This window comes from Micromys minutus, assembly GCF_963924665.1.
Source record: "Micromys minutus genome assembly, chromosome: 3".
Classification (NCBI taxonomy): Eukaryota; Metazoa; Chordata; class Mammalia; order Rodentia; family Muridae; genus Micromys; species Micromys minutus.
This window is the reverse complement of record NC_137972.1, coordinates 92,190,495-92,205,404: the sequence shown is the minus strand read 5'-3', so window position 1 is coordinate 92,205,404 and position 14,910 is coordinate 92,190,495. Positions and strand designations below refer to the sequence as shown.

At 50.7% G+C, this 14,910-nt stretch overlaps 1 protein-coding gene across 1 annotated transcript in view; it reads right to left on the bottom strand.

Moving 5' to 3' along the window:
* Nucleotides 1–3,021: 3,021 nt before the first annotated feature.
* EPAS1 (endothelial PAS domain protein 1) overlaps nucleotides 3,022–14,910 on the bottom strand; it is a 77,889-nt gene continuing 66,000 nt past the window's right edge. Inside the window, exons 8-16 of the mRNA XM_080914563.1 lie at nucleotides 12,829–12,976; nucleotides 12,026–12,240; nucleotides 10,865–11,055; nucleotides 10,004–10,114; nucleotides 8,061–8,566; nucleotides 7,202–7,328; nucleotides 6,942–7,056; nucleotides 6,578–6,751; nucleotides 3,022–5,173 (exon numbers count right to left, since the gene is read on the bottom strand). Coding sequence (XP_080770689.1) covers nucleotides 5,022–5,173; nucleotides 6,578–6,751; nucleotides 6,942–7,056; nucleotides 7,202–7,328; nucleotides 8,061–8,566; nucleotides 10,004–10,114; nucleotides 10,865–11,055; nucleotides 12,026–12,240; nucleotides 12,829–12,976 — 1,739 coding nt within the window. The 3' untranslated portion in view covers nucleotides 3,022–5,021. The remainder of the gene's footprint in view (nucleotides 5,174–6,577; nucleotides 6,752–6,941; nucleotides 7,057–7,201; nucleotides 7,329–8,060; nucleotides 8,567–10,003; nucleotides 10,115–10,864; nucleotides 11,056–12,025; nucleotides 12,241–12,828; nucleotides 12,977–14,910) is intronic.

Here is a 14,910-nt window from a genome sequence, read left to right as displayed (position 1 = left end):
AATACACACACACATATACACATACACACACACAAATACACACACTAATACACACACACACTAATACACACACTAATACATACACACACCACACACACACTAATACACACACTAATACATACACACACCACACACACACACTAATACACACACTAATACATACAACCACACACACACACTAATACACACACTAATACATACACACACCACACACACACACAAACACTAAAGTTTAAGAGAGGCTTAAGGATAGTCTTGCTCAATGGAATTTGCTTTGGATAGATTGGACAGACTTTTTAAGTGAAGGGCAAGAAAAAAATCAAGTTAAAAACTGTACAAATTTTACAGCCAATATTTTAAAATTTGTATTTACTTACTTTATGAGTATGGTGTTTTGCCTGCAGGAATGTATATGTACCATATGCATGCCTGGCCCCCATGGAGGTCAGAAGAGGGCATCAGATCATCTTTGACTGAGTTACAGAGTTATGAGCCCATGTAGATGCTGGGAATCGAACCTAAATCCCCAGAAGAGTGGCCAGTGCTTGTAACTACTCAGCCATCTCATGCTTACTCCTACGGTACACACTTCAAGCAATGGACTGACAGTAGCTCGTTAATCCTGACAATAGACCATAGAACTGATTGCTTCTTTTTAAAATCGACCCAAAGTACATCATTCCACTGAGCATGACTATGTTCTTAAGCCTCTTTTCAACTTTACTGCCCCCCGCACTGTGGTGGGGTGAGTTTTGGGGGTTGGTTGAGAATTAGAAAGTGCCCTTTGTAAAGGAACAGGAAGAGGCTGGAGACCTATAAGGCCATGCTGGAGAATAGTCAATGTGTGGGAGGTTCTGTCTACTGGACAAGGAATCAGTTCCTGTCACTGTGACACTAGCCTGGGCTGCTCCCAGTCATGCTTCTCCATCTCTGTGTGACAGTAGGCAAGTCACTTAAAGGCTTTGTTTCCCTGGGATTCAGTCTCCTTCGCTATAAAATCTAGAAGTTCAACCCTCTCACAGCATCCAGAGTTTACTTGCTGATCGGGGGATGCCACAGCTTCAGAAGAACAGGTTAATCTGGACCACTCTTCTACAGTGTTCATACATTCTTTTTCACAAAAGTACGGGATGGGCAGGCAAAGAGAAAAAGACAGGAGATGGTTGGAGCTTAGATGTCAGAGAGGAAGTCGATGTGCTTGTCTTCAGCTGAAGCGCCGTTCAGCAGTTGAAGGCATGGGGTTGGCCAAGATCGGTGGGGTGAGGAGGAGCCCCTGGTGCTCCAGTTCCCCTCCCAGAGTTCTGATCTGGAGGTTACCCTCTAGAAGGAGGCTGAGATGGCACGCCCCACTGAGAGAGGACACACCTACAGTCAGGAACTCAGGAGGCTTGGCAGCCGTCACTTCCATGCAGACCTGATCCTGCTGCTGTGTGCACCACATACAGCAGCATGCTTGCTCCTAAACCACCGTATAAGATTGGGAACAACGAGCCAGCCTTTCCTGAACACCCTGATACAATGTGTGAAGCAGCTATGACTGGCACCGGCTCTGTGTCTTGTGCTCACATATCCCGAAGGCCAAATTCCTATTAACCCACCAGGAAAAATGGCATCTTAACCTTCCCCTTTGCTTGCTGAACTCTGAAGTCAGAGGCGCTGAATACTGTCCCCACTCCACCAGGGCTTGGAGGGTCAACCGCAGCTTTGGGTATGGTTAAGGCCACATAACAGCATCATAGGCTCCTCTGAAGTCATGGGGGACCAGGAGAGTGCTCCTCTAGGTCTGAGTGAGTGAGTTCTGAATTTGCTCATGCTCTGGGTTGATCTGTTCCTCAAAGGTGAAGAATGCCATTCTCAAAAGAGCTTAGGAAAAGGACAGCTGATATTTTCAGGATGCCCAAGATGGCTGACGAAGGTGAGGAGCCAGGCTGGGTTCAGACACTCCACCTCAAGGTCCAGAGACCAAGTCAGGAGGAGAATAAGACTAGAAAAAGATACCCAGAATGCCTAGAGATAAACTAAGACTGACCGGAGTATCTTTTTACACATTTCCTTTTAGATTTGTTATTTTGTGTGGTATGTGTTTTGCTCAAGTGTATGAATGTGTACAATGTGCATAGCTGGCGCTCATGGAGGCACCAGAGACACCGGAACTGGAATTATGGGTAGTGGTGAGTCATCATGTGGCTACTGGAAATGTCTTCTACAAGGGCACGTACTCCTAATCCCTGAGCAAGCTCTGCAGCTTAGACAGGAATTTTCTATTTGAAAATACAAATGGGCCCTAGCACAAGCTATATCTCATAGCCAGCCTTGGGCATGAGATGAACAGGACTAGGCTTGAGCATTTGGAAGTCACTGTGGGTCCTGGTCTCATCTACAAAATCATACACATAGCATTGCTTAGGCCAAGGGAGCTAACGAGGTGACTGTGAACCCAAGACATCAGGAGCACAAGGGGATGCTGGGACAGCTGATCATACACAGGGCTGAACAGAGATGCTGCTAGCCATCTCCCTCTTCCTTCATCACCAGAAGAATGGCTTTCTCAGAAGCCATATCTGGAATTGGGATCCCTCAGGTCCATGCCTAGCATTGAGCTTCCTCTGTGTTTTGTCTCTGGCTGAAGACTTTCTTTTCTACCTACTTACTAGGAAGACCTTTTCTTCACACTGATGCCCTTCCCCTTGGAACCTCCATTAGATATACACAAAACCTCAGTGCCTTGGGTGGATTTCTGAAAGAAGAGACCATGGCCTCTTGCCTTCTCTCCCAGCATGCAAAGGGCCTTAGCTGGTCACACAGTAGCTACAGAAATACACACGATGGCGTACAGCTTCTGGGCTCATGAAACTGTCAGGTATAAATGCCTTCCTTCCTTCATTAGACTTTCTGTGGGGTGGTCTCAATCTGGTCTAGTTCAGTTCCAAAGTTCATGCCTGTGTGCTATTCAATAAGAACCTTATTTCCCATTGCTGCAGCCCATGATAAATGCACAGGATACAAGAGGCACAAGCAGTGTAGGATCAGAACACTTTAATAAGATATCAGTGTCAAAATACATTACCTTATAAAGTTAAGCTCCCGTACAGTTATGATGTCGTCAGTAGGAATTTGACAATGCAGTAATGGTCATGAAGTTGTTACATGGACAGGAAAGGTTAATATGAAACCTGGAATATTTCTCAGAGTGTTTTAGTAAAACTGCAAAGGGAAATGCCCTTAATGCCAAGGCAACAACTCAGGAAATCAAATAACAGCTTTTGCACGTCAATAACCCTTCAAGTTCGGTCACACTGTGCACCGATGTGCGACTTGGACAACACCATGCCTAGGTAATTTCAGGTAGATTGACTTTCAAAGTTAATTTTTGGTTTGAGCAGTAAGTCCCTTTACTCACTGCTCTCCTTCCTGGAGGGCTTTGTGTGCACTGAAAGTTTTATGGTGCCCGGGTCAACAATGCCTTACATTGATTGGTGCTCCCCCCAGTGAGTTACAAAGTGCTCTTGAAACACCATTTTCAGTGCTTTCTACCTGTTCATGTCACTTCGTGTGACTGAGACCTCAGCTAGAGGCTGGCCCCGGAGGTCTGCCCATTGCTCGCCAGTGGGGGCGCTGCACCGTGGCTTTGCAGGGTCATTTGTCCTGCAAGCTGTGGTTTGTGGCAGGGAGTAGGGCTGGTCAGACCTGCTGCCCTCCACCTGGCACCCTCTTCAGTTTAGCTCCAAGGACTGGGTCACTACATTTGTGATTCCTTCTTGCTTTGTGAATTCCCATTAAAACCATTTCATGGTAGCTGTTTTAACACCCAAATGTGCCGCATGAGAGAGATTGGCAGTCACATAGCTCAGTGCATTTGAAGGGCTAGCAACACCGCCTGGAAAAAAAAAGCGCTTCCTTCCCGCCCACAACGTGCCACCAGAGTTCTCACTGGGGCAACAGCACAATATGTGCACAATCCACAGAGAACACAAGGAGAGAAGATAGCTGGCAATGTTCCCCCTTTATGACTTCACTCCTGGGATTGTTTGTCACACCGATGGCATGTCACAAAAGCAAAAAGTCACCAGAGAGGGGGGGGGTAGGGAGAGAGAGAGAGAAGATCCGTGGCGGTTAGTACAGTGTCCAGAAGACTGAGAAAGATAAAATTAAGAGCTCTAAAAAGATCTTAAAAGTGATTTTTGTGAGCAGGATTCCACTTCTAAGCTTTTAGATATTACAAAGTACCCATACATGAGAAACACTAAACCCGGATATAAATTCTTCTTTAAAAAAAAAAGAAACAAAACTCAGTTTTGCTTTTGAATAATAGTAAAAAAAAAAAAAAATCCGCTTGACCCCGGGGTGAGATGGGGACATCACCAGCCGGCTTAGGAATGCCGATGCGTGGCTTCACAGGTGACCCTAGAGCTGACTCTTCACATTGCTTCTCTGCCCCATGCATAGGTCGTATGAAAATCGGAGCAAAGTTGGCTGTAAAACACTAAATTTTACAATATGGTGATTAGGTGGTGTGTGTGTGTGTGTGTGTGTGTGTGTGTGTGCGTGTGTGTGTGTGTGTGTGGCAGGGGTAGGGAGAGAGAATCCACAGCGGAGCCTGGAAAGAAAATCTTTTCCTCTTTGGCAACAAGGACAAGAACACTTCAGTTAAATGGAGCCAAAGCTTTCCTGAGGAGAGGCAACAGCCGCCATGGTTGTTAGAATGGATACTGAATGAATGTGAGAGAGAAACCTCTGGGGAATATAAATTACAAGTAATTCAAGGGGGAAATCTTACAAAATCTCAGAACGCTTTCATCAACAGTAAAACGTAGCGGGTAAAACAACTATGTGTTTTTTAAAACATGGATAATGAAATGAGCGTGTCAGGTAAAGGCCACTGCCTGGTGACCTGTGGGCCAGGTGAGGACATCTCGTAAGAAGTGTGCTGGTGTTAGAGATACCTAATTGCAACACAGACGGAAGTGAAGCTGGCAGGACAAGATGGCGGGGCAGGGGCATGCCCGGCCAGAGGCCCTGGCTCAGGTGGCCTGGTCCAGAGCTCTGAGAAGGTCTCGCCCCTGCAGGAGTGTGGAGCTTCCAGGCACCGGGACGTTCACCTCACAGTCATATCTGGTCAGTTCCGGCAACAGGTAAGGCTCGAACGACGGCCCCAGCAGTCGACTTGCCACGCCTGAAAGGAGGGGAGAGAAGGGTGTTGTAAAAGTCCAGCACGGTTTCCCCTCTTGTCGGTGACCAGGGAGAAGGACGCACGCCAACAACTGTGTCTCTAACTTCCAGCTAGACTGGGCTCCCGTCCCTGTTGAGAGGACAGAGCCCGAGGAGCAAATAGCACAGCAGCGCCGAGGATAGCTGGAGCAGCAACAGGGCTTGATCCCAGTGGCCTCTCCCTTCTGGGCTCCACCCTTCCCCCTGCTGCCTGCACCCCTACAAACATGCCCTGCCCCTTGTTAAGTTCCCCTCTGCTTTCAGTCTATGGACAGAAATGACCTAAGTTGAAATTAGTTTTGCTTTGGTTCCAACAGCTGGGGAAGCGGAAGCCTGTCATCTGTTGGCTATGGCTGACCAGATGTGTATAGCGGGTGAGTGATGTGTGGCTCTTTAAACTTTAAACTTTCTCTTTAAGTCTTCTGGCTTGCCAGCCCACCCGCCTGCTGGCAAACTGAAGAACAGGAATATCAAACCAGGGGGCTTTTGGGGTTCCAAAGCCAGAATTCTAAGAACACAATTATAAATTCCCCCAACTCTGCTCCTGTAGACAAGGCTCTGGAATTTTCTTTCTCGAACCACACATTGTTTTTGCCAAGCAGAGGTGTCTGTGGGAACACTTGTGTGTTTCAGTGGTCATAGCTGAACCCCCTGGATCACCAGGGTACCCTCCCAACAGTGAGCCCCCTGTGCAAGCGTTCAGAAAGATCTGGTATGTGTGTATACTTCAGGCAATGGGAGCTGAGGAAAAGACACAGGCTCTTGGTGCCTGACCTGACAGATCTCCAGAGGATTCCTTCTGGAGCCCCATGGACACAGCCTGCCATGGCAGTCCACCTCTCCAGAGCAGCAAGCTTTTCTTGCTCGGAATTCCATCCCAGCCCTGCCCCTCCCCACCCCCCCCCCCCCATTAGCCATTTCCTTATCCTGAAGCTTCCCTAGCCTGAGTTGGTGACCCACCCTCTGGAGAGCCTGTTTGGGCAGAAGTAACTGTTGCTCTGCCCTTTCTCAGGGACAATAGCCAGAGAGGCCTCTCCTTTCTATCATCTCAGACTCTGGATGAGGGGGCCTGTACCCTTCCAGGGGTTCTTTAAACAAGTCATTGTCAAATCCTTCCTGGGTCGGATAGCACGCAGGCTCTGGAATCAAGGAGACTTGATTCTGGCTAAACCATCCTCATGCGGCCTGGCTGGAGGAAGAGCCCATGGACTGTAACAAGTCACCTCAAACCTGAGCAGAGGCTCTGAAGGCAGCCTGTCATCCAAATGCTGAGCTGCTTTGTGCGAGTTGCTGCCTCCCGGCTTCCTGGCCAGTCAGGCCACCTGCCCACATCAGACCCTGGGTGGGGCATGAGTTCCGAAGCTCTCACCTGACACCTTTTGAGCTCCCGGAGGACTGTAGTCCTGGAACGGGGAGGCATAGCACTGTGGCAGAACCCCACTCTTGGTGTTCTCTCCTGGGCTCCTGGTCGATGGCGGCTGGGGAGGTGCCAGGTGTCTCAGTGGCTGGCCCAGACCTCTCGTGCATTTTTGGGTGAATTCATCTGGAGGATCCAAGCCAGAGAGTGAAATGTGGTGCTGTTAGTAGGACAGACAGTAGCTCTCAGCCTGCTTTCTTTTTTAGAAGTCACGGAGAGACCTCAGAACCTGGAGCCTGCTCATGGCATGGGTCTAATCCATTCTAACAAGGCTCAGGGAATCTTCCACCTTCCATCCTGGGCCAGGCCTGCTTACCAGGAGCCATGTTTCCACTGACAGTCTTGTCAGGCACCAAAGGACAGGTCCCACCCATTAGACTCTTCACACGTTTCCACATGAAATGTGAACTGCTCGTGCCCGGAGGAGCCCCCTGCAGATGTGATAGGAGGTTGGAGGAATGAGGTCGGGTACCACACAGACCCACCAGAATCAGCTGTCTGCATCTCCGCCCTAGCCTTATCTCCCGCCCAGCAGGTTGGGATGCCCAGGGCGTTCCTTGGCAAGGCATGGCTTACCCCGCTTGTGTCTTGGAAGGCTTGCTCATCATACTCCAGATGGCGCTTTAACTTCAGCTTGTTGGACAGGGCTATCATGGCTGGGCTCATCATGTATGGGCCTCGAGCCCCAAAGTCCTTTGCAGACCTGACAAGGCCAAGAGAAGAGAGCGGGTGTGAAGAGTCTACAGCCTCCCGCAGCATACCAGGAGCCATTCATTCATTCTTCCCCAGCATTCAGTGCTTGTGACTAAGACGAGTTATGGGCCCAGATGGCTCAAGCAGCTGCAGCTTGGCTTTGCCTTCTGTGAGATGCTCAAGAATCCAGTCACCTGACCCTCCCTCCACACACCGCCCACCTCAGTCCTGCCCTCATGGTGGCTGCCTAGCTAGGTGACAACAGTCTCTATAAGGATTTATGCTTCCCCTCCAGAGGACGATCTGGGGTGCTGCATAGAGGGTGCAGACTATAGACAATACACACCAGCTTCCAGGTTTGCAGCCTACTGGGAAGACAGGAAATGCTGGTGCCTGCGCACATCTCACAGAGGCTCTGGTAGGAGCCCGGGGAGGTGGAAAGCATTGGACCATGGAGGAAATACTGTAATACCTATCTGTGCCCAAAGATGAACCGCAGATAGGAAAGTACCCTTGCATTGATCCAAAGGTAGACAGACATCAGGCTGGGGGCACTAAAAAAACCCTTTCTTCTGGGGTCTGGCTCTTACATATTAGAGGAGGGCTAGGAAAAGTGCCAGCTTCCTACACAGGGAGGGAATGTGGTTGGGCAGGAAGCCCGAGTGGGACTCTAAAGCTAGTGGGTGTGTGCATGCACCCTCCCTCCCCGTATGTCTCCTCCAGCCAGGCATTTGTCACTGACCTCATCTTGAACATGGAGACATGAGGTGGGGTGCCGGGAGGCTCCAACTGAGACGGCCCCAATGGCAAAGGCCCCAGGGACTCGGCGCTCTGACTGCCCGCCGGCCACTTGGTAGGGCCAAAATGTAATGGTGGATCCGGGGGCCACTGAGTGTTGGACCTGCCCCCCATGGAAGAGAGAGGGGTGCTGGCTTGGCCACAGCATGGGGGCAGGGACCCTTTGCTCCCAGCATCAAAGAAGATGGAAGACATGGGCCAGTGGTCGGGCTCTGCCTTCCTGCTCTCCACTGGCTGTGGGTACTTATCCAGGAAGAAGGGGCTGTGGGTGGCCCCCGGGGTTAGTGGCTGGAAGATGCTTGTCATGGTACTGAAACAGTGCTGGGGGTTGGGCTGGGGGCTCTCTGGCATGAGCGGCTCCTCCGGGCAGATGGGGCTTAGCTGGAAGTCCTCGCCATCCATAGGGATGTAGGGTGCCAGGGTCTCCAAGTCCAGTTCATTGAAGTCCGTCTAAGGAAACACAGAGCAAAGCTGAGAAGTGACTGGCCCAGCCTCACCCTGCTCAGGCCTTGTCAACTGTTACCCTCCACTCAAACACCTCCGCCGGAAATGCTCCGATTTGCCACGGAGGGCACAAACACTTCCGTTGGAATATAACCTGTTCCTTGCATCTATCCCTTTGGTCTGTACAGTGAGCTTCTACCCCTGACCTGCAATGCCTTCTCTGTCTCTCTGTCTCTCTCTCTCTCTCTCTGTCTGTCTCTCTCTCTCTCTCTCTCTCTCTCTCTCTCTCTCTCTCTCTCTCTCTCTTTCTCAGCCAGGCACAAGGCACGCTTTTGTTGCATGGGCTGCCCCTTAATCTTATTCTTGCTACACCTGAGCTCCGGGGATGAAGAGCAGCTAATCTTCATCTCCCTCACAGGCCCTTGAAGGGACAGCTGTTCTCACCAGTAGATACCCAGAGACCCCCATGGTCACAATAGAGCACTAAGCAAAGACACAAGCTGCAGCTGTGGTCAGCAAACAACCCCTCACTGCCGACAGTCCTCTGTACCCAAGACTGGTCCTGCCTGCCTGCGGGTGCTACTAAGAAGTGTCACAGACACACACACGGGAAAAATACACGCATGGAAACAAGAGGCTTTGCAGGACAAGATAAGGCCACACACTGGAGAGCAATGTGGAAGTTGGATGGAGAACTCAGTCTGAGACGAATGGCGAATGGCGGTATAAGGACCACCCCTGGAGAGTTTGCTCACCACCACCTCCACCCACACTGTGCGAGAACATGGCTGAAAAGGTGGAGATGCCTCCTTACAAGTTTGCTGGTGTGACTGTGGCTTTGGCAGGAGTAAGAAGATGGTTGTCTGAGTAAGGGGGGAATGAGGTCGACAGTTTAACAGAAGCACAGGACTGGACAGTGCACCAGTAAGGAGGAGGGGTGCTCACACGTCTCCTGCTCTGCTTTGCGCAGCACCCCAGGGATCTCAGCACCCCTGGGGTCTCAGCACCCCCGGGGTCTCTGCACCCTCGGGGTCTCAGCACCCCTGGGGTCTCAGCACCCCTAGGGTCTCAGAACCCCTAGGGTCTCAGCACCCCTGAGGTCTCAGCACCCCTGGAGTCTCAGCACCCCTGGGATCTCAGCACCCCTGGGGTCTCAGCACCCCTGGGATCTCAGCACCCCTGGGATCTCAGTACCGCTGGGGTCTCAGCACCCCTGGGGTCTCAGCACCCCCAGGTCTCTGCACCCCTGGGGTCTCAGCACCCTTGGGGTCTCAGCACCCCCAGGGTCTCAGCACCCCCAGGGTCTCTGCACCCCTGGGGTCTCAGCACCCCTGGGTCTCTGCACCCCCAGTGTCCCAGCACCCCTGGGGTCTCAGCACCCTTGGGGTCTCAGCATCCTCGGGGTCTCTGCAAAGGAGCCCTCTCACCCCCATGCAGGCCCACCTGGGTGCTGCACTGGTCCTTTGCCTCTGTGTCCATGGCAAAGAGCTTCTCAATCACTTCCATCTTCAAGTGATTCTCCAGAGATGAGTAGTAGTCCTCAGGGCTACTGGGCTGGAAACCAGGAAGGAGCAGACCAAGTAAGGACACAGTGCTTGTCTTACCAAAAGTCCAGGGACAGCAGACAAGTATGTCTCTGCACTCGCCCTGACTCATCCCACCAAGCCTCTCTGCAGGAACTACTAGTCACAAGCTGTGTGAAGTAGGTCAGTTCACCAACCTCTCTGAACCTTAGTCTCCCCTACTGAGATGGTTATGTCACTTCTAGAGCTGGTCCTTAACTCTCCCGATGCTGCGGCCCTTCCTCATGTTGTGGTAACCCCAACCATAAAATTATTTTCCTCACTACTCATAACTCTAATCTTGCTGTTATGAATTATAATGGAAATATCTGTGTTTTCTGCCAATCTAGGTGACCCTGTGAAAGTCTTGTTTAATTCCCTCCCCATCAAAGGCTTGTGTAGCACGAGTTGAGAACCACAGTTCTAGGTGTCTTGAGGAGCAAACTGGATAGAGGCCGACAGGGCTCTGTGGTTGAAGCCTCTGTCTGCAGAGACCAGCCTAAGCTCTTGCTCTGATTTCAGGTGTCACTGCATGGATAGGGGTGGAAGGCAGATGCTAAGGGCCAGTGGTCAGCTAGTGTCTGTCAGGAGTGTCTGAGCCATCCTTAGGGAGCACTTAGGGAGCACCGTAATAACCCGAGGGAGACAATGCTTGTTGGGGTGTCTCTCTAGTTATCTGGCAGTGGAGCATGAGGAACCCATCACCCACCCTGTGTGTTCTCCTGGAGGGTGGGGGTCTCACCGTGGAGCAGCTACTGCTGCTTGTGGCGCTGGGCGTGGTATCCCCTGGGGTGCCTGCCTGGGGCACAGTGAAGGCAGGCAGGCTCCCGGACTCACTCTGGGCACTGTGGCTCCTCAGCTCTGCAGCCCATGGCTGGCCTGGGGGAAGGACAGCCTTGCCATAGGCTGAGGATTCATCAAAGTTCTGGGTTCCTGTAAAGACAAGGTATACGTGATGAACATTCAGAAGGTCTGGGCTCACCCCAGGGTGGAATAACTCCAGAACTTTCACAAAAGGTCCTAACAGGGGGCCTGAGGTTGACACCTTCAGTACTGTGGAGCCTGGCTGGGACCAGAGCTATGATTCAGTCTGGGGACTTCCTATAGAGAGAGCAGTTTCCAATAGCATTTGGCCTTCAGAGACTAAGCGTACTAGACAGAAGCTGTTGCTTCCTGCAGAGCATTCCAGAACAGAGATGCGGAAGTTATCAGGGGAGAACTGGGCCGTTTGCCTTGGTATTATCATGGAGCTGGGGGTTACAAGGTTATCTCATGCAAGAGGGCTCATGCCCTTTATGATTCTCTGAGGTTTCAACTTTCCTGTGGCCTCTCAAATGCACATATCTAAGGGGGGTGTTGCATGAGTGCAAAGAGGAACGGGCACAGTTGGGTTGGAGAGGCTGCAAACTGGAAGAGGCCTTGCCCTGTATAGTTCAAGGGGCCAGCAAAGAGCTCACAACCCTGCTGGACCACAAGGACTTCTCTTCCAGGAAGATAAACAGACATCCTAATGCAAACAGCCACCGAAGGCTTCATGCTGGCCCCATCTTCTCGCTGCTGCTGTTTGTGGCGTTATTCTGACTTAGCCTTTCATCTACGTTAGAGACACGTGATTTAACTCAGACTCTCACAGCTAGGTAGAGGATGGACCTCTCAAGAAGGAGCCCTCTCCTTGCCTACCCCTTTATCCTTCATGAAGACACATAACTCAGTGGCCACGAGTTTGTGCTTCTCTTGTGCCTAGCAAAGCCTGACCAGGAACAAGCAATCAGCACATGGGTAAATCCAAGTGCATCTGTAGTTTAGGGAAGTCATGGCTGGGCTGAGGAGGCTTGTCATGACATGAACTATCCCCCAGGCCAAGAGGGTTCTGTGGGTTCAACGAGGGCTAGGAAGTACCCACCGAAATCCAGAGAAATAATGGCATCTCCTGGGGTGGGGGCCAGCTGGGCCAGCTCCTCAGGTTCCTCCTTCAGTTTGGTGAACAGGTAGTTGCTCTTCTCAGATACGGCCACATCGTCGCTGCTGTCAAAGATGCTGTTCATGGTTACCAGGTGCGGCTTGAACAGGGATTCAGTCTGATCCATGGAGAACACCACATCGTTCTTCTCAATCTCACTGATAGGATGAGAGAGCTGTTCAGAGTATCTGCATCCTTTAACAAAAGCCTTCGCTCCCTCAGACATGTCAGAGGCCCGACAGCTAACCCTCTCAGAGAAGAGATAGGCAGAAACACTGTTGGTGGTTCTGAAAGAATCTCACAAACAAATTCTGTGAGCTACAGAAGCGGAGAAATCGAGAGTAACCTCAACTTGTGGCTGTTGGCTACCCTGAGCCTGAGCTGTAGGTACACAAGACTCCTAGATTCCTGTGTTAGTTTTCTCAGTGCCTCTCTCAGTCTTTGCAGGGGTGGAGGGGGGAGAGTATAACAACCACACCTCCTTCAAAAGCCTTATCCAGGAGAGCATTGTCTCCCATTCACACAACATCAAGCATTATCGTATGCTACCTTCTCCCACTTGGCACAAGTCAGACAAACGGGAAAGGAAGCTCTAGAACTCTATCCCTAAGATCTCAATAGAAAACCCTCCCAGCTAGAAGGAGTCACACCACAGACGTCACATGGAGGTACCATTTACACCAGAGTCAGCACATGGAGGTACTGCCCAGGGTCCTGAGAAGCCAGATGCTCTCTCCCTGACTCACCTCAGGACGTAGTTGACACACATGATACACTGGGGCTGCAGGTTGCGGGGGTTGTAGACAACCGTCCCCTGGGTCTCCAACCACACATATCCTCCATGCTTGGCTAGCATCCGGTACTGGCCAGACACCACCTGCCCCTTGGTGCACACTAGGGAAGAAAGGAGCCAGAGGTAAGAGAGGTGAGGGACCACCGTGCAGCACACACTCTGATCCCACAGGAAGTGTCACCTGCCAGGGGAGGAGGATGCGTAGAGCTGCTGATAGTCACAGAGGGCAGGAAGACAGAGCCAGGGTGGAGAGATGGGGGAGGGGGAGTCAGTTAACTCTTCATTTCAGAAAGAGGAATAGGAAAGCAAATACTGCCTGCCCTGTGCTGGATGACTCCCAGTCAGCTCAGTTGAAAGCAACCAGGGAGCAGCCCCCTGCTGACTTCACCTCCTGCGGGTGGTAGACCACCTCAGGAAGGTAGGCCTCAGGGCTGTCATTCCCTGAGTGTGGAGGACGGAACAGAGGTAGGCAAGTGCTCTCCCAAGGAGCCCCAGCCCTTTTTGTTTTCATTTTGATGCAAGCTCTCAGTAATTAGGCTGTCCTTGAACTTACTCTGAAGCCTAGTAGGCGGGCCTTAGACAACACTTCTTCTGCCTTAGCCTCTGAATATCTGGGACTCAACTCAACCCCAAGACCCAGCTGGGGTTTGTTTTTTAAACTTTGTGTCCCTTGAACTTTCAAGGTCATCTGTTAGGTCTGCTGCCGTAGGGGCCAGAGACAGTTTGAGAGAAACTACCCAACTATTCAGCTGAGGTAAGGAATGGCTTGTACTGTTAACTGAGGACCGGTAGCCTCCTCAGCCATCGAAAGGTCTTTAACCTTGCCAACTGCCCAGTGAGACTGCTAGCTTAGAGTTTCTTTCTTCTTCTAGATTGTTCTAAGTAGTCAATTTCATAGTCTAAACACACCACGGAGGGGCGTCCTGCACACTAGTTTGTCTTCTTACCCGTTTCTGAATGCATTTTTCATTTTGGTTAAGGATATCAAGAGCTCCTTTTCACTAACATCTGTTGACTTTAGAAATGTCTGCTAGCTTCTTGAACTGTCCACTGACTTCCAACCCCTAGGAATTCATTGTTCGAAGCTCCAGCCCAGAAGTGCCCAGTTCATAGAGAACAAGAGAGAGGGATAGTGGGGGGTACAGGAAGTCTTGCCAGCTTGGGGACTTTGGGGAAGGAACAATCCAGGTGTGGTTTCCTCTTCTGCAAAGCACAGTATTGAGAATAATAGTATGTCCACCATAGTCATTAATAACTGTCCACAGTGACACTGCTGTTTGTGCCTCACCAGCTACACAATGCTGTTTAGAAATTCCCTCTCCCACTAGCTACCAATGCCCAGTGCTTAGATACTGTGCCAGTTACGTTACTAGCAGTTGGTTAGGGCAATGTCTCCTAGGGTTCTATGAAGAACAGCCATGCTCCCTCCCTGTAGACAGTCTCCTTAATCTTCTAGTCAGCTTATGGGCCACCTCCAAATTCATCAGTCCTGTGTGGTAGAGGGACAGCCTTGTCACATCTTACCCTCTTAAGAAATCTTAACAAGCAGCAGCAAGGGCAGGAATAATGGAGAATTACATGTACGCATTGCTCCGCAGAGCCACCACTGCCGTGTAAGATGAATGCAAGTCCGTGTGACCAATTAGCTCAGGGCCCATTACATAGTGCACCGCCGGAGATCAGTGCCGTGGTTGCCTTGCTTGACAAGCAAGGGTGTGGGTTATCATTAATATGTGAAACTCCTGTTTCTTATCTGTGGTGACTGCCACCCTCAAAGGTGTCCTTTGGCTAAAACATTCTTGCCAACTCGCATGGTCTCAAACTAAAGAGTCTAGATTACATTCCCATTTGCAAGTTTATTTGCCTTTCCAAAACAAGCTTTATTGGGTTTCAATTTACCTTCCTTGGAAAAGTAACCATTTTGAGATACAATGCAATGAGCTTTGACAGATGTAAACACTGAAGTTATCAACCTCAGCAAAGGCACCAAACACTTAATCCGGCCCAGCTCCAAGGCACATGTGCCTAACTCCTC